At 39.8% G+C, this 24,011-nt stretch overlaps 1 protein-coding gene across 5 annotated transcripts in view; it reads right to left on the bottom strand.

Annotated features, from left to right (window-relative positions):
- Positions 1-24,011, bottom strand: part of Agxt2 (alanine-glyoxylate aminotransferase 2) — a 51,643-nt gene that overhangs the window by 12,618 nt on the left and 15,014 nt on the right. For 2 of the 5 annotated variants that reach the window (NM_001310735.1, NM_001310736.1), the window contains exons 3-11: positions 23,673-23,857; positions 20,043-20,166; positions 18,649-18,743; positions 16,845-16,938; positions 16,114-16,207; positions 9,254-9,354; positions 8,659-8,751; positions 5,499-5,631; positions 3,735-3,826 (exon numbers count right to left, since the gene is read on the bottom strand). In NM_001310735.1, the coding sequence (NP_001297664.1) occupies positions 3,735-3,826; positions 5,499-5,631; positions 8,659-8,751; positions 9,254-9,354; positions 16,114-16,207; positions 16,845-16,938; positions 18,649-18,743; positions 20,043-20,166; positions 23,673-23,857 (1,011 nt within the window). Of the gene's footprint in view, positions 1-3,734; positions 3,827-5,498; positions 5,632-8,658; positions 8,752-9,253; positions 9,411-16,085; positions 16,208-16,844; positions 16,939-18,648; positions 18,744-20,042; positions 20,167-23,672; positions 23,858-24,011 lie in introns of all 5 variants that reach the window. The other 3 variants (XM_006520069.4, XM_006520070.4, NM_001031851.1) reach the window with 3 other exon arrangements.

The following is a 24,011-nucleotide window of genomic DNA, read 5'->3' as shown; positions in this document are numbered from 1 at the left end:
GGCTGGCTGTACACTTAGAGAGTTTGTGGACAGAGGCAGAAGTGCTGGGAAAAGAAGAAGGGCTTTGCTATTGGTTCGCTTTGCTATTCTTTGCTGGTCCTTATTGGGCTTTGCTGACACTAGTCTTCGCTGATGATGTTCTGGCTTTGGTTTGTCTCGCCTTCTTTGATTATTGTGATTTCGTAGAGAAAAATACATCCAAAAAACTTATGATGATAGCCCAGCAGGGTCTTGCTGCTTCGATGGACTTGGGCTGATTGGCCTTGATTCTTCTGGATCAAACTGCGATTGCTAATTTGTAAGTGGTGCTTGCAAGCCAAGATCTAGCCATATCACTCTTAGACATATTCCCAAAGGATGGTTCATTCTACCACAGAGACACTTGCTCAACCATGTTCACTGTTGCTCTATTCACAACAGCCAGAAATTGGAAACAGCCTAGATGTTCCTCAAGAGATGAATGGATAAAGAAAATGTGGTACATTTACATAACTGAATATTACTTAGTGGTTAAGATAATGACATCATGAAATTTGCAGGCAAATGAATGGAACTTGAAAATATTAACCCAGACCCAGAAAGAAATATGGTATGTATTCACTTATAAGTGGGTAATAGCTATTAAATCAATGATAACCAAATAATCCATAGAAGCACAGAAGGTAGGTATATAGTAAGGGACCTAGGAGAGAAGGAACAGAGAGATCTTCCTAGGAAAGGGAGATAGGTTAGATAGCTATAGATGAGGGTGGTGGTGGACTGGAATGGCAAGGTCAGGGAAGAGGAGGATGAGGGAGGGAATACAGGAGAGACAGCTAAAATTAAGGGCCATTTGTGGGGTAATATGGAACCTAACACATTAGAAAGATTCCTAAAATATATACAAAATTTAGTCAATCTTCATGAAATTGCCAAAATAATGGAGAGATAGTCCCAAATGGTCATCTCTTGTCACCAAATGGTGCTTCCAGTACCAGGATTGGCTTGCATGTAATTGAGTTGTTGGCAATTCTCAAATTGTATAACACACACACACACACACACACACACACACACACACACACACCACAGCATAGCTAAAACAATCTTGAAATCTTGAATAATAAAAGAACCACTGGAGGTATCACCATCCCCGATTTCACATAGTAATACAGAACTATAGTAGTAAAAATCATGTGGTAGTTTACATATAGTAATAAAAACAAACAACAACCCAGGCTGATGCCAAGACAATAGTTGCTCTCCACAAACTGACAGCAAGATCCCATTGCTGAAGACAACACCGACACAACTCACTAAACATGGAGAAGTTGAACTGATGCCTACCTGAACCCTCACCCCTACATTCTGGAGTCTTCGGTACAGAAAGATACTCTGTATGCTACCAATGGAGTAATGTAAATACCAAGTCACAAACCCTTTGATTTCCAGTGGTTTCCTGCCTGCTAGAGATGCTTAGTGCAATGGTGGTACAACACTCGTGGGAGCAACCAACCAATACTGATTTGACTAAGGTCCACTCCGAGAAATGAAACTCATACTGACTCTGCTTTGGTTATGAGGATCCTGAGACTAGATAGCCTAGGGAATGAATATATATGTATATATGTGTGTGTATATCTATGTCTGTCTATCTATCTATCTATCTATCTATCTATCTATCTATCTATCTATCTATCTATCTATCTATCTATTACATATAGTCAGACATTATGCAGAAAGGCAGAAAGTGAGATACCTAAACAAGATGTCTCTTTCAAAGTCTTCTTCTTAGGGCTCAGAGAACCCTGCAGAAATGAAGTTGATCTATCTATCTATCTATCTATCTATCTATCTATCTATCCTCTATAAATGCAAACAAATGGGTCTCTGTCTATATCTATTTTTTGTGCCTTTTCATAGGCTCTTTTTCTTCTGTTTTTTTTTTCTTATTTCAATATGTTAACAATTGTTTTATCTTATTGCATTTTATTTTATTATTATCCCTCAGAAGCCTTTTTGTTTTCTTGTGAAAGACAGAAAAGGGAGGAGTAGAAGGAGGAAAAACATGATTAGAATGTTATTATCTGAGGGAGAAAATCTATTATCAATAAAAGGGGAAAAAAACCTGATGGTATCAACAACAACAAAAAATAAAGTCACATTTCTTCCCACTCATTCATGTTTCCTGAGTTAATTATACTTTAAAATAAGCATTTAATTAGCAATAGTGGCTTCAATTTCCCTATTTATATCTAAAATATTTTTCCATTCCTTACTAGGTGAGTCATGTTCATAGTTTAAAATAAGAGGCACAAATGTGTAAACAGTAGAAGGATCTGCACTGACCCCTGACCCCAGCTTATAAACCGAACCTTAAAAAACTCTTTAGATGTTCTTTTGGAAGCATGTTGTACTTATTTAAGCAAAAGGCATTATACATTTTGGCCAGGACATTTTACAAAAAAACCAAACCAAACCAAACCAAACCAAAAAACAAAACAAAAAAACCAAAAAAACAAAAAACCCTATTTTTCAACATAACAATGGATTACTAAAGATAAGGATGTATCACACTTTATTACTAAGTGGATTCATCACAATAATAGTAATTGGTTCTCCCCTGGGGACTGTGAAGAATAGCTCTTAATCCTCATCAAAGAAGCCTCTTTTTCTGTTGTAAATGACAATCAATGCCCATAATTGGTCCACACATTGAGAATAAGGAAATGTGGAGTGCTCAGCTCTAAATGGGACATCTGTATCACATCCGTTCCCTTGAAGATTCAAGGGATCGTTGTGCAACAGGGGATGAAATGGCTGTAAGACCAGAAGGAGCATGTTTGCTAGGTAGCAGTAGTTACTGGCCACGACAGTGCCATTGCACACTCGGACTCACACTGGCTGAGACTGTATGCACAAGACCTGCATATGACAGAGCCAGTGAAAATCCAAGAATGGATGGAGGAGAAGCCCAACAAGTCCCACTCCTATTTGAGGAGCTATTAGCAACTGCAGGCTGCTTGGGGAGGGAGAGGCAGTTTTCTTCAGAAAAGTGAGCCCCGAGAGACTACCCATGATCCAGTGCATGGCCCTACAACCATGTACATATAGACATCACGAAAGTCTTAGACTTAGTGAGTCAGAAAAGTAGCCCATGGAGTGGGGAAGAAAAAGTTGTGGGAGATTATAGGGAAATAACTAAAATGGAGAAAAAAGGGGGTGGATTTGATCAAAACACATTTTATGCATGTTTGAAATTCTCAAACAATAAAATTTGTTATAAGCTTGTCTAATATTAAGCTAAAGGGATATGATAGGGCTGAACAGTTTTCGCAGAGTAGCCGAATTTCCCAAATATGACCTGCTAAAACCTTGTTTATGTATAGTTCTTTCATTTAGGGCTACAGAAGAAAGAAAAACAACCATGGCATGTGACAATTAAAATGGTGAACAGACAGATACATCAAACACTAACAAGAAAAACAACAAAAGTAGTGTTATCACCTGCATAGGGTGATTCTCACATTGCCTATGCATGTGAGGTTGATTATATATTACCTCTCATTCAGAACTTCAAGCACCCAAAGTAATCTTTAAAAGACAGAGAATATTAACTGGAGACAATATTTAAATTGGTGAATTACCAATTCTATTTGTACTTTACCACTGCAATGTGCTAGAGTTCTGATAAAGTGTATGGCTTAGACATAGTTGGGACAGTCAGTGAAGTTCATCTGAGAAATAGGACCGACCTCAAGCACAGCAGATCCAATGGCGCAGGCCAGGGGATTTCCTCCAAATGTGCTGAAGTGAAGCAAACGTTTAGCCAAAGACTTCGCAATTTCTAAGGTTGGAAAATAAAGGCAGTTAAGGTGACAGGTTCTTACTCCGTGTGTCTCATCATTACATTGGGGCTACATGCACTTTTGTCTATAATGACATCCATTATTTTCCTCCTTCACTCATCTAACAGCGATGGACTGAATTGTGTCCCTTTAAAATCTGTATGTTTAAATGCTAGGGCCAAGCATGACTATGTTTGGAGACTGAATCTTTAAGCGGGTCATTAAAATGAAATGGACTACAAAACCGGAGCTCGTATTCCACAGGACAATGTCTGTCTCAATGAGAGACTGTAGAGTGCTCTCCATCTCTCTCCAGTAAGCACACACAGGGAAGGTCATTTGGAGAATTGATGAGAGGATGGGCAGCTGCAAGGGCAGAAGAGAACCCAGCTGCGCTGGCACTCTGAACTTGACAGCCTCCTCATTGGTAGGAAGAGAAATATCTGTTGTTTATACCGTTGGTTCATGAGATAGTGCTTTGTCAGTCTGAGCTGCCTACTACAGCGGATAAGGAAGACAGCTTCCTTACTTAATGAGAAGGTAATAATACAATCCTCAATGTATTATGTGAAGTAGAAAACACCTTAAAACTTGACCTGCAGGATTTTATATAAGCTCTTCAATTAAGCACACCTTTTATTTCTACTCTTGAGATTAAGACAGAAGTAAGGATGGAAATGAACTCATAGGACCTATTCATTAGCACAGTTCTGTATTCTGTCAAGAACAGTTCATTGTATTTTACTTTCTATAATCATACATTTTTTGCTTTTAAATAAATATAGTAATTATACAGTGTAATGAATTCCATTATTGCATTTCCATATATAGCTATGTTTTTTGTATCTTTGCGTATTCAATGAAAACATAACACAAAGATTTTAATTTTTTAATGGCTCAGAAAAGTGATGATTATTGGGGGGAAATATAAATAAAATAATATTCAATAATCAATAGTTTACAAGAAATAATACCCATCAAAGGCTCACTGCAATAGAAAATTAAATTTTAACCTTTATTTCATAGAGCAATTGTTCTCAACCTTCCCAGTGCTGTGACCCTTTAATACAGTTCTTCATTTGTGGTGACCACCAACCATAGAAATATTTCTTCACTACTTCATAACTGTAATTTTGCTACTGTTATAAATTATAATGTAAATATTTGATATGCACAATATTTGATATGATTCTCAATGGGATTAAAAGCATAGGTTGAAAATTTCTCACATAGAGTGTTCTGGATAAATGAGATTTTTATTGCAGTTAATTGTTTGGGTGATGGGACACTACCATAGAAATCTGGACCTTGAATGTATAGTTATTACCATGGGAAGACCAAATGACCATGGAAGAGTCTTTTTCAAGAGAAGATTCTTTTGGAAGTTTCAAGGTTTTGTTTTGTAACACACTTTCCTAACTCTCTTCTGTATGGTAGAACTCTGACTTTAATTACAGTGATAGAAGAGGTTGTCTTCTCTCTAGCAAGATAGGAATGGGTGCATCTCTTCCTTCTGCTACATGGCCTGGCAGGCAACATCTTTTTCATTCAGTTAGACAATATATCATGTGGTCTCCACCACTGCCTCTAGCCTCCGCACACTGAAACCCATGTTTTTTACCATTGCATGGTGCAAAGGGCCCAGGAGTGTGAGCGTGCTGGACATTCTACCTGGAGTGGTCACAACTGCAGCCATGGGGAAGCCATTTCCAATCCCTTTAGCCATGGTGACAATGTCAGGAAGTACATCATGTGTCTGGAAACCCCAGAAGTGAGAGCCCAGCCTGCCAAAGCCTGTCTGCACCTGGAAGTGGATTGAAAACAAACAAACAAACAAACAAACAATCTCCAAAAACAAAACCAAGAAGCATCGGAAACCTTCCAGTCTCTGCTCTATTCTCTTTCTTTTTCTTCCTTCTTGTCTCTCCTTGTTCCTTCTGTATCTTTGCACTCTTAGAGACAACACCCTAGATTTGTGTCTGAGGTTGGAGGTACCAAAAGCCATTCGCCAGCTTTGTGGGACTCTGGAAATATTCTTTTTGTCTTTTGAATCTCGGTTAACTAACCTATCACAGAGAAATGATCCTACTAACGTAGCATTGCACCGGGCTGCTTGCCAGGTACGTAGATAACAGATGCAAAAGGCATCAGAATGATGAACCCTCCTTATTAAGTCTCTCCTTTGCATAGGACAGCCAGAGAGAAAAGCAGAAAAACTGGCTCAGGCCTACTGTGGAGGAAGCAAGAGTAACTCTCTGTCCAGTAGGGCTGAATGCTTGCCACCCAGTGAGAGAACAGTCTCTTCCTATCTTCTTGCATTCTGAGGACTTAGCTGAGCCGGTGAGTTCAGAGTATAAATGTTTTAATCTAGAGTTGGCCATACATTGAAAGTTGATCATAGTTTTTGTCTACATCACCTTTACTCTTACTGACTTATGTTTCAAATCTACCTCCATCACCCTAAATCCCAATAGGCTCTGTTCAAAGCATTCTAGGCACAAAGCCACCAGATTGTCTCAATAGACTCTTATTATCAATGTATGCGTCTAAAGGCAGGGACCCATTTCATCACACCCCTACACCTATCTACTGAGTTAGATTCTTAATATTTGAAGAAGGAAAGAAACCATGACAGAAAGATGTCATGGACATCTCCAGATAAGAGCCTTTCTTGTTCTCTGTCTCTGTGTCAGCCTGTCTCTCTCTACACAGAACCACATGGCAAGGTGTGATGGAGACATGATGCCCAGTCTTAGATGCATATCAGACCAAGTTTCTTTCAAAGAATTTCTTCTCATTTATCCTTATTCCAGGTTGCTGTAAACAGGTTCTTGGTTGTCATTAGGTGATTGTGACTGGTATAGGAGAGGGGCTGATTTCAGAAGTTATTCTTAGGTGACAGAGACCAATATAGCAGAAGATCTGAAATGTGCAAGTCTGGCAGACCTGGGCTGAATGGCCAAGTCTTACTTCCTAGCAATAGACCAGATTAACAGACCCAAATGAAACAATGTAGGAATTTCATATAGTTTTTCTTTCATCCTGTGTTCTTTCTCCTCTTCATCTATCTAAGTGGCATAAAAATGGCACATATAGTGAAACAGAACATTTCCTGGACAATACACAAAATTGTGCAGGAAAAAATACAATCAGTTGCTTGAGAATCACGAGTTTCATAGGGACAGGTGCACAGTAGGACATCGAATCATTCTGTAGTCCATACATCCTAGTGTCAACAGGGATGAAGGACTCACAGGAGGGAGTGGCACAGCTGGGGCTGTGGCAGTGAAGGGCTGGGACAGTGTGTTCTTGCTCTGTCTGTTATAAACCTGTCAGTGGTTAACAGCAGTTTCTCTTAAACTTGTACCCTGTTAAGTTCTTGAAAGCCATGAAATTGGGGTGGTGAAGAAAAAAACAAGAGTAGGTCACGAGAGCACATCTCTTGGAAAATTCTCAAGCTCTGATTTTCTTTGAATTCAGCCTACCTTCCTTCTAATTAGTCTGATTGTGAGAGCTTTGCTGTGTGTGGATTCCAAGGCCAAGGTTTATCTTCTTTCTTGAGATAGCTAATTTCAAACTGATTGAATATGGTTTTCCTTTTCCTTTTATTTCGCATAGCAGGTAACCTCCCTTCCATTGGGACCTTGTTGAGTTCACTAGTATGAGGAAGGGAGGAAGACCAGAACAGGGAGAACTCACTCAAGATGCTACTGTACAGCCCTGACACTGGTATACTCTGAACCTGACAGAGACTGGGACACAAAATGCTAGCAATTGCCAGATTTCTGCCAACAGGGTAGCCCAGCATGAACTGTGAGGGAATTTAAGTGGAGGAAACAGTCAATAAAGGCAGTGAGACAGCAAAACTAAGAGACGCACAGGTTTTCCATGTGTCCTTGATGGGTTAAACCACCAGTTTGTGTGATCACGATAGGTTGAGGTGAGGTGGGAGATCTTCTGTGGCTTGGGTACCACCCTCTGGTCTTTAGACAACATCCCTAGAGCTATTGTAAGCAGATAAAATATTGCTTTATTTGATATACTGCAGCCCACAGGCTGGTCAGTGTTACTTCCTTCACAATAGTCCCCCTTGGGCTACTGAGGACTTACTTCGTCTGGGCTGCCTCCACTCTGATACTTTACCAAGATTATACAAGCTAGGTCAGAATGTCTGTAGTAGTAGCAATCCTCTAGTATAGAGGCTGGAGTTTTACTTATTACTACTTTTTAAAGATTTATTTATTTTATGTATGTGAGTACACTGTCACTGTCTTCAGACACACCAGCAGAGGGCATCAGATCTCATTACAAATGTTTGTGAGCCACCATGTGGTTGCTGGGAATTGAACTCAGGACCTCTGGAAGATCAGGTGGTGATCTTAACCACTGAGCCATCTCTCCAGCCCTTTACTTACTTTTTTTTTTTTTTTTTAAAACAATCCGTCTGCCATCACTTTGGCAAAAATTGGGATGAACACTTGACTATGATATTAAATTTCTTCTATGGATTGTCAGGGGTCTGGCAACAATTCTCAGAAGAGGGAATAATAATAATGATGATGAGAATAAAAGTATGTTGGGTAGGAGAAGGATCACCTATACTTGCTAGCAACTTTTAAAATAAAAACCAGCTTGGATGCTTAAATCCCCTTATATTTGTTAGCCTAACCAACTTTGTAACAAGGCAGCATTGGTTTCCTTAGCTTATGACCACACTCCAGAGTCCAAGCATTTGCTTTCTGCAGGAAACACCAAGGAGGGCTTGGCGAGTCACTTTTTGTATCTGGCCAACTCCTCCAGCACTAAGTCACTCACGGATGTCAACACTCACTTCATCTGCGATGCACACACCTCCCCGCTCTCGGACCAACGCAAAGGCTTCCTTCAGAAACTCCTTTGGGTACTGGACAACACCATTCACACCCTGAAAAAGAGCAAATCAGGACGACTTCAGAGTTGGCAGGAGCTCTGGCTCAGCACTAACGAGAATAGATTGTTATCTATCATCACCACAACATCAATGTTATCAATGGAATGAACAGCATGAAGACCTGTTCCAACAGGGACTTTTGTACCAGGCCTCCAGTGGGAAAAGATGTGACTACTCTTTCCTGAGGTTAGAAAGAAGGAGGCGTGATGAGTTAAAGATAGGATTCCCTGGACAGTGTGTGTTAAACAGTTTAAATTCAAAGGGTTTCTTTTCTTGAGGACTTTGGGAATTCAATGGCTTCACTTACCTATTCATCTGTTCAGTGTGGGAATGAAGGGGATACATTTTTGAAAGGTCAACTGAAAACCATTTTTTTTAAAGGAAGCAAGAGAATGAATTGAATTTGGAGAGGAACATAGAAATGGGCACTTAATTAATTTGGAATCAAAACTGTGATCATGGAAAATTTAGAGAGATATTAAGTTTGTGTACCCACTTGAATTGGCTCTGCAAAAAATCCAGCAATTGATGTGGCCACAGAAGTGTTCAGTGTGTCTTTGAATTGTTCGATATACCGTTCTTTAGCTTGGCAGCAGTCTGTAGCAAAACATACACACATACACAAGTCACAGCATTTGATGTTAGAATGGCATCTGGAAGAAGGGGGGAAACACAGAGAATTGAGAGCAGCCCATGGTCTGGAGGTCTTCAGACTATGAAGAGCTGGGAGCCAGGTATTTATCTCCGAAAGGCAGGACATTATGCAGGAATGGCTTTATGAGGACAGCCATAAAATCATAAACAAACTACTTCAATAATTCCATTTGTGGAAGGAACACATTGAAGTATCATCAAGTCTAGTATAGACAGCCATTTCATCTAAGGACTATTCTGCTAAATGGATAGATCTGACTCAAGTATTATTGGATGACTTAAGGTATTCAAATATAACTCTACTGTTTATTGCCACTTAGTCTGATGCAAGCTTTTAAACTGTAATGTGCATTTGCATTCAGCAAGTAAATATGCTTATATAATAATCAGAATTCAGCTTAAAGAAGGATGTGTTAGAGGCAGGTAAATTTTCTTCATGGTAGCTCTTGACTCTTGGTTCTCTGTCTCTTATTTATAGACCTCTCTCCCTTAACTGAGGGCACATTCATTTTTGGAATCTATGACTATGCCAAGTATCTAGTACACTGGAGGTGCTCAGCAAGTTCCTAAAGAACTAGAGGGGAATAAATGGTAGATACTGTGACAGGTCTGTGATAGACTGAGCAATTTTATTTGACATTCTTCTCTGGATAGGGAACCAACTGCTGTTCAGGGACTGTCTTTAATAGGCTAACCCCCTCTTTGGCTGGGTTGAACTGATGATAAACGTAGCCCCTGGGTTTGAAATGTCAGTGACTATTTATTACTACTAGAGGATGAGCTCATTAAAAAATAAAAAATGCTGCTTTGTCATTTTGTAGAGTTTCGTAAGTACTGTATGTATTTTCAAATTTGTATTTACTATTTAATTTTCTTCAAGATCATGAAACATCCACATTCTACTGTCTGGCCCTGACCCTACTACTTCATGAACATTTTGTGGTCCTTTTCTAGACCATTGAGTTTTCTTTCCTTGTGTATTAGTTTTGGCTGTGGATGGCTTATTGTCCTTGGCATTTGTGAGTATTCTGTGAAGCCTAGAATGACGTAGGTTCATCAGAGTACATCTCTATTTGTAGATTGCACAGGGCATTTTTCCTTCCATTTTCTTTCTTTCTTTCTTTTTTAAAAAAATTTTTTATTAGATATTTTCTTCACTTACATTTTAAATGCTATCCCCTTTCCTAGTTTCCTCTCCGAAAGTCCCCTATACCCTCATCCCTGCCCCCGCCCCTCCTGCCCTGCTCCCCAACCCACCCACTCCTGCTTCCTGGCCCTGGCATTCCCCTGTACTGGAGCATATAATCTTTGCAAGACCAATGGGCCTCTCCTCCCATTGATGGCCGACTACACCATCTTCTGCTACATATGCAACTAGAGACACAAGCTCTGGGGGATACTGTTTAGTTCATATTGTTGTTCCTCCTATAGGGTTGCAGACCCCTTTAGCTCCTTGGGTACTTTCTCTAGCTCCTTCATTGGGGGCCCTGTGTTTCATCCAATAGCTGACTGTGAGCATCCACTTCTGTATTTGCCAGGCACTGGCATAACCTCACAATAGACAGCTATATAAGGCTCCTGTCTTTCTGGCATATGCAATAGTGTCTGAGTTTGGTGGTTGTTTATGGGATGGATGCCTGGGTGGGGCAGTCTCTGGATGGTCCTTCCTTTCATCTCAGCTCCAAACTTTGTCTTATTTATAATAGCTAGAAGCTGGAAAGAACCCAGATGTCCCTCAACAGAGGAATGGATACAGAAAATGTGGTACATTTACACAATGGAGTACTACTCAGCTATTAAAAAGAATGAATTTATGAAATTCTTTTTTTAATTAGGTATTTTCCTCATTTACATTTCCAATGCTATCCCAAAAGTCCCCCATACCCTCCTCACCACTCCCCTACCCACCCACTCCCACTTTTTGGCCCTGGCGTTCCCCTGTACTGGGGCATATAAAGTTTGCAAGTCCAATGGGCCTCTCTTTCCAGTGATGGCCTACTAGGCCATCTTTTGATACATATGCAGCTAGAGTCAAGAGCTCCAGGGTACTGGTTAGTTCATAATGTTGTTCCACCTATAGGGCTGCAGATCCCTTTACTCCTTGGGTACTTTCTCTAGCTCCTCCATTGGGGTCCCTGTGATCCATCCAATAGCTGACTGTGAGCATCCACTTCTGTGTTTGCTAGGCCTCGGCATAGTCTCAAAAGAGACAGCTATATCAGGGTCCTTTCAGCAAAATCTTGCTAGTGTGTGCAATGGTGTCAGCGTTTGGAGGCTGATTATGGGATGGATCCCTGGATATGGCAGTCTCTAGATGGTCCATCCTTTTGTTTCAGCTCCAAACTTTGTCTCTGTAACTCCTTCCATGGGTGTTTTGTTCCCAGTTTTAAGAAGGGGCAAAGTGTCCACACTATGGTCTTCGTTCTTCTTGAGTTTCATGTGTTTTACAAATTGTAACTTATATCTTGAGTATTCTAAGTTTCTGGGCTAATATCCACTTATCAGTGAGTACATATCATTTGAGTTCTTTTGTGATTGGGTTACCTCACTCAGGATAATGCCCTCCAGGTCCAACCATTTGCCTAGGAATTTCATAAATTCATTCTTTTTAATAGCTGAGTAGTACTCCATTGTGTAAATGTACCACATTGAATTTATGAAATTCTTAGGCAAATGGATGGATCTGGAGGATATTATCCTGAGTGAGGAAACCCAATCACAAAAGAACACACATGATATGCATTCGCTGTTAAGTGGATATTAGCTCAGAAACTTAGAATACCCAAGATACAATTTGCAAAACACATGAAACTCAAGAAGAAGGAAGACCAAAGTGTGGATACTTCGCTCCGTCTTAGAAATGGGGAACAAAACACCCATGGAAGGAGTTACAGAGCACAGGGCATTTTTGCTGCAAATTCAGCCGGTTATCGTAGAGTCCAGAATGCAAAGCTTCAGATGTGATTCCTAGCGAGTCTCCTCTACTTCCCTTCAGTGGGAGGACCTTGTTTTGCTTCTCACCTCCATAAACTCCCAATGCCTTTATGTCTTGTCGACGCATTGATGGAGTATGACCTCTTGGGACTCCAGGGAGGTGTCCACATTATATCCTACCTTGTGGATGTGCCCTAGAACTTGTCATTTCTTTCCTGCCTTCTGCAGCACCTTAAAGCTCAAGCTCTCCATTTGCCAGGTCCTCTCAGGGCCAAAGTGTCTGTAGTGGCTTATGACCTATGTGTATTTCTAAGAAAGCCTCCCCTAGTATTAAATTTTTTAAAAAGGAAGCCATAATGCAAGCATTTAAAACATCTGTAACGATTTTAGGAGGGTAGCAATGGGGATCGAAATCCCTAAATTTAGGGCCTGAAGACCTAAGGTCAAATCCTAGTCTTCCTGCTTCCTGAATGTGGACTCGGCTTGTCTTCTTAAAACCCGAGAGTTTGAGTTGTAGCTAAAGATTTCGGTCTGTTTTTAAGTTTTGTGACCATGGGTTTAGCAAGCTCTTCTATAACTATGGAAATCATTACAAAGCAAAATCAGCTTGAATTGCTTAAGTTAGTATAAAATCATATCATACAAAGATTTTGCTTGAGTCTATCCTACACACTTCATAATTTTTACACTCTTGTATCCATGTGTTTGGTGGGAAGAAGGACCGTCTACTGTGCTTTCGCCATTTCATATGTGTTGCATTGGCCTGCTTTGGAGAGAGATAGGATACATTGATGTCCCTATGGCAACCTCAGAAGCATGTGGATGCTCTGTTGGATATCTTAGCAAGTATTTACTCTAGGGACTATGTAAGTGTTACAGGAAGAGGTAAGCAGAGTGAGAAACCAAGAAAGATGAATATTATTAAGGAAAAAGAACTGTTCCTTTCAAAGAGGAGTGAATGGCATAATCAATACCAGCTTTGAGGAGAGTATAAGGACAGTGGGTGATAAGAAATCAGTCCTATCCATGGGGTATGCCTGGAAATCAGGGCTTAGAATGCATCTTGTAGAATAAATAATCTGGGAGGTAGATAGAAGAAGATAATGAAATCCACTACATAAAAATACCAAACTGGTTTCTGTTTAAGCTGACATTTGATGATGTGATTCTGAAATGAAAACATCCCTACTATGGTTGGTGCTTGTATGCATCCAGTGAAAAAACTTTAGGATTTGCTGTAACCTTGACCATCTACATTAAAATCACTTGACATGTTGGAATGAATACAAGGCCTGAATACAAAGACACCCGAATAGGTTCTTTTCTGGTACAATGTGAGGTTCCTAAGAGTTAACAACAAAACACAACAATATATATATATATATATATATATATATATATATATATATATATATGGCCAAAATAAAATTAAAAAGTGGAATCCACAGTCTCCTTTATTTATTTATAAATGTGGTGTGACAGCTCTAAATGGGAAGTCGCCATCAAATTATTCTCTTTATAGTTCAGGGAACCCCAAGGAAGGGAGGCATAAAGAGTGTAAGAGCCAGAGGGGATGGAGGACACCAGGAGAACATGGCCCTTTAAATCAACATGAGCACAGCTCATATGAACTCACGGAGACTGAAGCAGCCAGCACAGGGCCTGCAAGGGGCTGCACCAGGTCTCTGTATATAGATTATGTAGCTTTCAGTTTAATGTTCTTATGGGATTCCTGAGTGTGGGAATGCATGGGTCTGTGACTTATTGTGCCTTCTCTTGGTCTCTTTTCCTTGTGTTGGTTTCCTTTGTCCAAATTTCATATGATGGTTTTTAATTTTATCTTTTGTTTTGTTTTTCGAAACAGGGTTTCTCTGTGTAGTTCTGGCTGTCTTGTAACTCACTTTGTAGACCAGGCTGCTCTCCAACTCAGAAATCCGGCTGCCTCTGCCTCCCGAGTGCTGGGATTAAAGGCGTGTGTCACCACACTCGGCTTGTTATGTTTTTTATTATCTCTTAGAAGCCTGTTCTTTTCTAATGAGAGACAGAAGGGAAGTGGATTGGATGGGAGGGGAGGTGGGGAAGAACTGGGAAGAGTAGAGGTAGGGGAAAAGTGTAATGAGGATATAAAAGAATTTATTTTCAATGCAAGGGGATAATAAATAATAATGTGATATGATTCTTACATCTATAAGGTAAGAGTTAAAAATAACCAGGAGCCTGTAGATACACGAAGAAGAAAATATATCTTATACTATCTTGTATCCTCTACATCACATAGAGATTATCATGGTGTTCTTATGTTCTCGAGATGGTCTAAGGGAAGACCTCCAAGAAAGAGAATACAGAAAAGATGGGCAGAAGGTGGGATGCATAATAAAAAGGAAGGGAGTGACCAGCTCTGAAGTTCTTCAGTCTCCTAGACTTTGGCGGTGGCCTGAGAACTGTGAGATGCACCTGGCTGACTTTAGTTCTTGGTGCCACACATATGTAATATACAAACATATCCCCAAGAATTTGAAGCTGTTACTAAACGCTTTCCTCTCCAATGGTTTGCACATGTCTGATCTCACAAAGTGGCATGATGGAAGTGAAGCACAGGCTTGCTCTCCCTTCCTGCTGTTATGATTGTAATATTAATATTGTTTTTACAAATGAGAAAAACTAAAGCCCAAGATGGAGTGGAGTCTAGATCTCTTGATTCTACTCATGGCCTCAAACATGGAGAAGAAGAAGAAAAGGAATTATTTTCATCTTGGATTCACCTTACTGGCTCACTAGTATGAACGAGGGTAGTAATGGGGATTGGAATCTCTAAATTCAGGGCCTGAAGACCTGAGATCAAATCCTAGTCTTCCTGCTTCCTGAATGTGGACTCGGCTTGTCTTCTTTAAACCCGAGAGTTTGAGTTGTAGCTAAAGCTTTTGGTGTGTTTTTAAGTTTTGTGACCATGACATTTTGTCTTGTTCCAAAGCTCAATCTTCCATTCTCCATTTTGTTATTATCTTGTATGAATTTTAAAGTGACTGTGATTTTTTTCTGTTCAAAGCTGAGTTTTTAAGGTTTCTATCCTTCATTTCTCCTCTCAACCTAGTGACTCATCCTATTCTATTAAATATCTTTTGGCTGAAGCACTTGTTCTCTCGTCTAGAACTACTGAGGAGCAGCTGTTCAAAAGGTTCTGTACTCTGATGACAAATCTGAGCAGGAAAGAGCTGATGGTATTTCCATTTCCCTCTGCTTCCATGTGATAAATGCAAATAAAAAAAAGTGACTGATAAATACAACTTTTCTGGGAGAGAGTGACTAAAACTTGTGCTAGAGACACTAGTGGCAGTGGCATCCACAAAACAGCCCCATGTCTGACAGGTGTTGTTTGTCGGGCATCTGGGGGTCCCTAGAGAATTTCTTGGCTGGTGTTTTGAGAATTTTAGAGGTATCCTTTTCCCTCATCCCCTCTCTCATTGGGAATTGGAGAACGATCACACTCATTTCATAAACCTACTTACTTGTCAGGTGACACACTGTCTATAAGCATACATCTGAGAGAATCAGAAGCCTTGTCCATAGGGCCAGATGGCGGCTGAGTCAGTATAAACAATAATGGGTATGGAAAATGCCAAGTCAAGGAGGGGTGACTTAGTACTTACTACTTTTGTTTCTTTTGACCTTTCCCTCTCCCAATTTCTCCAATGTGATAGTTTTAGCCATCTTCAAAATCCTCAGTCCACCCAACCTTCTACTCTCGCCTTCCTCCCTGCCCATTTGGACCTGGAGCACAGCTGCAGTCCCTCACTGTTTGCACTGGAGAATCTCGACAATGGATTCCTCCCCAAGGGCCACGGAAAACATCTGGGCACATTGTCTGCAAATGACAAAAAGAAGGATTGTGGCAAAACAGTAATATGAGAAAGCCAATTTGGGGACACATGTGGTGACAATTCAGGCAAGTGACCTTCTTCATTGATTTGAAACTTCTTTGCTCCTTCTTAATGATAAAAATGTAGTCTTCTTTAAAGAGATGTTTTATTTTTCATTTTTATTTTTATAAAGTACTTCTGTGACCACTCTCTAAAGAAAACTAATTTTGATGTTCGCCCAGAAGCAACTTTCTCAAGGGCTTCGTGGATGATGGCTTCAGAAAGAATAAAGATTGTTACATATCTGGATCTGAGGTTGAAAAGATGGACATAGCATGGGAACACAGAAAGCAGTGACAGACTTAATTGATAGAAACTTTGTGTATTCAAGTTTCTAATAGTCTCTCATCTCCCAGATTGTATGTACAAGCAAACTAAAATCTAACACTATCATTAACTATTACGCAGACTCCAAGGATGCTTCTAAGAAACATGTCTTCAATTGGTCTTGAATAAGTCCGATCAAGGCCTTGTTAATGGCAGGCTTTATATTAGTTTCTAATCCATTATCAGAAAAATTCAATCAATTTTCTACAATTCCAGCAGTTCCTACTGAAGGAAGGTGAGGGTCTCAGAACTCACTGATTGGCAGCCTATCCCACCAGGGACTTCCATCTTGTAGATTCCGACATTTGTCAGGCCAAGTGTATAGGGACTGCATCCGTGATAGGCTCCTCTGAAAAGAGAAAAAGAAAAGAAAATGAGAGGATAAAGCTCACGGCTTCAAAAGAAACAATGAACAACATAGGATGAACTAGAACAACACAAACATTTAAACCTGATACCTTTGAAAAATCCCTCTAAGCCTATGGCATATGAGTGTACTCTGATATTTTCTGCTGGTCTCATAGACCTGAAATTGTGAATATAATTTTGGAGATTAGTTGGACAACTTCTGTTACTTTTTAATCTGTCCTTCTAAAATAATGAGACTGATTTTTTTTTTTAAAGCAGCATCCCAGAGAGTTCATGGTCAGCAAGTGCCAATCTTCAAAGTGGTCACCTTAGGAAGACAAATATTTGTTCATGTTAGGAAAGTTCTGCTCAATGTCACTGGGAAGTGCTGTCCTCTTTGTGTGACTCATGTGACCCAATTTAGTATTTTCTAACCCAAGACAGTCATTCTTAGTATAAATCATCATAATCAACTCATAAAACTTCCAAATTAATATCATTCTTTAATGAGCTCCAAATTTTAATTGAAAGCGATCATGAAAAAGGAGGCAGAATGTTCTGCGAATTCTGGGCAGCAATACTATGACTGCTTCAAATAGATCAATATGTCTGGAGGTGTGTGCTCTGGGAGGTTAGTTTGGTAAAATAAGCCACAATGCTTTGTTGCCATATTTATTTGATAGCAAATGTTTCTTTAGGCTTGTGAAAAAATACACACGTGCTTTATCTGAAATCTGTCATGTTGTGCAATGACATAAATCTTTGAAAGAAGACAGAAATCATCCTGAGATGGGTTTAACACAGGATTAACTTCTTTCTCCTCCTCTTCCTCATCTCCTTTTTGTTTTTGGAATGCACTCTGTAGACCAGGCTGGCCTTGAACTCACAGACTGGTCTGTCTCTGCTTCAACTTCTTCTCTCTATAATTTTGTTGTTTACTCTGTTATTCATGTCTTTTACATAAATCTTATAAAACTCTGTAAATGTGCTAGGACAGCAAAATAGGATCACACTTTTCTGTTATTTTAAGTGCTAACATATTCATCAAGAGTGTGTAAGGCTAGCTGGGCATAGTGGCATTTGCCTTTATTCCCAGCAGAGGCCAGTGGATCTCTGTGGGTTCAAGGCCAGCCTGGTCTACTAGGAGACTTCCAGGACAGCCGGGATGATTAAAAAGAAAAACCTTGTCTCAAAACACCCAAAAACTAACCACCCAACCACAACCCCAATACTCCCCACCCAAACTCCCCCAACCTCCAAAAAACAAAACAAAACAAAACAAAATGAGACTCTTCCCCATTCCCCCTTCCTCTTCTTTTCTGAGAGGGTGGGGCCTCCCTGGGTTTTTCTCCATCCTGGTACATCAAGTTTCTGCCAGATTAGGGACATCCCTTCCTCAGTGTCAAGGATATAAATAAATAAATAAATAAATTAATTAATTAATGTAAATTAAAAAATATATATCTAGAGTGTTTCCTGTAAAATACAGATCTGTATTTCATAAGAAGGCCCAATAAATATTGCAAAATTCCCCAAACAAAACAAGAGTTTCTAAAGCTAGTTTTGATGGAATTATCTCATCATCAAATTCACCAGATTGATCCTGCTCTCAACCGGGCATTGGTAGGATGCTGGGAAATCGCTCCTTTTCTGTGCTACATTTTAGGGATAAGTCACTGTTGCTGAGCTGAATGTTGTAAAGTCTGGTTACCTGAAAGATATGATGTCTGTGTGATTCGAGTGTGCTCGGGCCATCACCATGGCCAGGTCGTTGGCTTCTGATCCACTGTTCACCAAGAAAATGACCTCATGGGGAAAGGAAGACACATGACAAAGTACTTTTAGTTCCCTGTTGCTCAATTCATGCAACATTGCTAAAGACCAGGTATTTTAGCTTCTATTAAAGAGAGTCCCTTCAGGTCAGCTTCTGTTTCCAATCACTCCCCCCTTTTAACTACTACATAAATGCTACAGCCCTCCCTTGAACAGCTGTTAAGTGCTACAAAAATGGCTGAGAGGTTGACTCATTTGTGAAATTCTGTGCTTTTATTAGCTTTGACTGGTGAGCTGCAAAATGGGAAGACAGGCTGACTTTCCTAGAGACTCACAGTGGTTAGCAGCCGAGAACATGCATGAATGAGGTCTTTTGGTTCCTGAATCTAACCCAGCTCACTCATTTATGAAGCATGGAAGGAAGCAGGGCCCCAGCCTAGACACCCAAAGGAGTTATCCCAGTATGAGGTTGCTGTTTGACTATACCAACAAAATGCAGCTCGATCTGAACAAAACAGAGGGAAGAACTGAAGAGGCCCAGCTCCTCCAGACAGGCACAAGGAGACACACATTTGTGGCTTTTCCAATGACCCCACTTCTATGCTCCATGAAATCTGGATCTGAACACAGGTGGTGGCCATTCCAAATTTCTTTTTCTCTTTTGGATAACATAGTAAATGGAGTATAGAGAAGTAATAATTAAAGCATGTACTAAACAATAATCTAGGTCTCTCTCTCTCTCTCTCTCTCTCTCTCTCTCTCTCTCTCTCTCTCTCACACACACACACACACAGAGTGATAGAGAGAGAGAGAGATACTTATTTAATGCCAGCATTTAAATCTTGGCAGACATCTTTAAATGTCAATTCAGTGTCAACTTTAATTCATTTCAGCTGCAGAAAATATCTCATTCAGTTAAAACATCTAAGTGCATTTTAGACAAACGTTATTTATAAGGAATGGCTTCAGTTTTTTTTTTTTTATAAAAGAAGAAATGAAAAATGACCTTGTAGAAATAATGTGGGGCAAAAGAAGGAAATCTCTTTACAACAGTGAGGGGCATCTGGAGGACTTGGATTCCCAAAAAGAGATTTCTGGAATGATGTAAAGAAGTGACCAAGGAGAGAGGGGGTCACTCAGAGGGGACAGGCGAATGTTGGGTTATTTCATCAGAACTTCTACACCCCTACTTTCTTCAGCTTGAGTGCTCTTAGGTGTGGCTCTTCTCTCACCATGGAAGACATTCAATACTCAGACCAAATCCCTTGGGCTCACAGGTCACTATCCTTGTGAGCTGGGGGAACCATTCCTTGTGAGCTGGGAGCACTATACCTTAAGAGGCTCAGGAAGGAGTGCTGAGAGCTTCTCTGCATATTCATGCATCGGAGAGTGGAAGAAGACAGAACTTGTATGCCACAGGCGGTCTATCTGTTTTTTTGCCACTGCACTTACCTTCCTGGAGAAACATAGAACCAGTCAAGCACACACTACTAGCAGGGATGTCCTCTGCCCTGGGCCACCGAACCTGGACCCCAGGCTACTTCTTCAAGAGTTTCAGGAGGCAGGTTTTACATGTGGACTCCTCTACTCTTGTTGGAGCAGTGATCATTGGTAACAAATATTTTATAATGTTGAAGTCTCATTCTTTAGAGAATCAGTTTGACCTTACTGATTAGAAAGCCCATAATGAGAATAAGTAGTAACTAAAGGCAGTTAAACATGTGGGGCCCAAATAGGAGAGTCTTGGGAAGGCGGGGAAAGGGCAACAGTGGCTGGTGTTTGATCCACACCATTATCTTTGCTATTAATATTTGATACATTGAAAAATTAGTTCAACTATCGAATAATTTTGAGAAATGCCAGGCTAAACAAATTCTTTGGCTATGGGACTTGATAGTACTTTTGCTTGGTATAATGCTAAGAAGGAGAGAGGAAGAGTCCATAGTTCTTTTTTATTGTTCTCTTTAAAAATCTTTATTATTACTTATATTATTTTTCATTATTATTATTTATTTTTATTATATTTTATTTATATATTTTATTATATATGATATACTATATATCATATATAAGATACTTTATATTCTTATTAATTATATAATATAACTATAATATATGATTATATTTAATTATAGTATATAATTATAATATAACACATAATTATATTTAATTATTATTATATAATTATATATAATGTAATTTTATACAGTATATTACTAGTTATTTATTATTTTTATTATTTATTTTTATTATTTTAAATTTTATTATGCTTTTATGATTATATTTTTATTATTAGTTCTTTTATTATTAATCCTCTTTTTATCTTTTCCTGGAGCTCTTTCCCAAGGAACATCTCTTATTATTATTATTCCACAAACCCCACTTAAGACAATTATAAAGTGTTAGTAAATTTTTAAAGAGATAAGACTCTTGATAACATCCCGGATGACAGAAGTAAATCTGACAGTCACATGACGTGTGGGATGGAGGGGACATGGGTTATGACTGGTAATGTGGTGGCCAGCTAGGTGGGCAAGGTGGCCTTCCTTTGGAGAGCAGAAGTGTTCTGAAAACATTTGTGTCAATGAGATCAGTGGGAAGAGGAACTCTGAGGATGAGGGAGTTGTCAGCGCAGGTCTCAGATCTCAGATGGCACCAGGTTGGCTGTAGGAAATGAAAAGGAGGAAAACTCAAAGACAACTTTGACACGCTTGTCTAGTACACTGGACAAATTCCAGAAATAACTCTGGGGTACTGCTGACTCTCCAGCAGATGTTTCACATGTGTCTCTTGAATAAGTGGCTGAGTGAAAAAAGTGAGTTTTGTGGAGATCATGGGTTTAGTCTTAGAATATGTTGGGGTGGGAGATATTCTGTACAGTATTGAGTAATGTGGGGCATCCTGATGCCTCTCTGACTGTATTCAACTTATTATCTTTTGGTGAGGGGCCAGGGCTGAAGATAACACGTTAAATAAAGCAGTTGAAAATGTAGCTAAATAAACAGGGCAGGAGGGGGTTGGTAGTGATAGGAATGCGGTGAGATGGTAAGAGAGAAAAACCAAAGAGAGGAGAGACAGAGATAAAGATAAAGACTGGGATCCCCAGAGTCAGGGTCAGGTGGAGATTAGCAGCTGTATAAAGTCATGAAAGTGAGTGAGAACCGTACACTGCCCGAGACATTGTGTTGTGGGGACTCAGCCTATCTTGTTCTGTTTACAGTAACTATGTGTACTTTGCCTTGAAGCACTTGTGAATAGCTTGTATGCTCCCTGGGACTTGTACCTCCTGAAAACAGGAGAGAGAATAGGAATAGAGAAGGAGAAGGCTGAGTGTGGAGGCCCAAGCCATTTCTCTTTTCCTGTTAGCAGTTTCAGGAGAATTCCCTTGGCCCTTGCTTTGATGGGAAAACCTCAACCAATACAATTTACTTTGTCTATGCTGTTTTTTCAGCATCCACCTAACTTTAGCTTCACTTGCCAGATTTGTTAGGGCAAGAGAGAAGAGACCATTTACAGCTCAGTAAACAATGCAGAAGGGCGTGGGTTGTGTGTGTGGGGGGGATGGGGACAGAAAGAGTGTAAGAGCCAGAAAGCCAGCAGTCAGCTGTAAACAACCTCTCCTAGAAACAGCTGCAAATACAAGACCAGAACAATGGTAATATCAATGAGCATGTTAACACGGAAGGGGGAAATTCCCTCTCCTAGAAAAAGAACTACAGGAATCATTGTCTCCTGGGAGAAGGAGAATTAACCTACTCCAGGAATGAGCCTCCTTATTGGTGTGGAGTGTGAGCTCTGAATCTGTATGCACAACAACAACAACAACAACAACAACAAAAGACTCAGCAGGTTGTATTCATATATATATATATGAATATATGTTACATATAATTAGTATATATGTATATATTAATATGTGTATATATAATATATATGTATATATTAATATGTGTATACACACATATGTATATATGGGCATACATATCTATGTAACAAATATAATCAAACAAAAGTATCAACTTGAGAGTAGGTGAAGTGTGAGAAGGGTTTAAGGGAGGGGCTGGTGGTGATAAGGGAGGGGGAAGTGATGTAGTCGTCTTTTAGTTAAAAACACTTTAAAAAGCATCATCATACCTTTAATAAAATTGCACACTATATAGAAAAAAACTAAAGAATTATTTATTTTATGTATGTGAGTACACTGTAGCTGTCTTCAGACACACCAGAAGAGGGCATTGGATCTCATTATAGATGGTTGTGAGCCACCATGTGGATGCTGAGACTTGAACCCAGGACCTCTGGAAGAGCAGTCAGTGCTCTTATCCGTTGAGCCATCTCTTTAGCCCCCATATATAAAATTTAAAAAAAATGGAATGACCACATAGAAACCCAGAGGATCAGGGAAGAGTGCCCTGAGACTCTGTGTGTGTGGGAGCTGGTCATAGTTCCAGACAATCTCAACTTTATTTCATACATTTCTAAGTAAATTTGCAGCCAAGGGGTTGCATTTCTCTGTTTTAATTTCATTCCTTATCAATCTCTCAGAGCTTGCAAAGATGAACCATCACGGATGTAGCAGTTCTCATGGGCCATCCTTCGGGCCCATTCTCTTGTCTTTGTGTTTGCCTTACAGGACCTCCACTTGCCCTTTCTCTTGGTGTATCCCTGTCTTTGGAAAGCTTCCTTCATCAAGAAACATACAGAGACATTGACTCACATGCTGCATGTGCACTAGGAACCATCAAAGCTTCCATAAGTACAGAATCAAGTCTGTTTGTTTGTTTGTTTGTTTGTTTCTTTACAGAGGAAAGCATGTAGGTGCATGTCAGCACAGCCTGTAACAGATATAATTTAAGACCAGGATATAGAAATTAAGGGTTCTGAGTTACACAAATGATTGTTTTCTTGTTTTTCTGGATTTTAAAAATTCTCTTCTTTTTCTTTTTTTAAAAGGATACTCACGGGTGGCAGTGACCAACACTAACAGTGACAATCCCAGAGAAGAAGTCCAGGTATCTGTTTCCCTCAGAATCAAAGAGCCACTCCATGTGTCCCTGGTGGAGTAGCAAAGGCTTCCGGAAATAGGCTGTATCCACAGGAGAAAGATGCTGCTTGTGAATCGCCAGCACACGGCTGTAGGCCAGGGACTAGGATAGAGAAAGTCAAATTTATTTTCTTAGTCCTGGGTTCTACAAGATTGAGGGCAGGTCAGTTTAACCAGGGTCTAATTGTCTTAGCGACCTGTATAGGCTCTCAGATGGGTACATTACCCAGTGTTTTCTGGTTAAAGTGAAGTCCTTT

Source organism: Mus musculus, chromosome 15, assembly GCF_000001635.26.
Source record: "Mus musculus strain C57BL/6J chromosome 15, GRCm38.p6 C57BL/6J".
Lineage (NCBI taxonomy): Eukaryota > Metazoa > Chordata > Mammalia > Rodentia > Muridae > Mus > Mus musculus.
The sequence above is the reverse complement of the archived record's forward strand: the minus strand, read 5'-3'. Positions and strand labels throughout refer to the sequence as shown.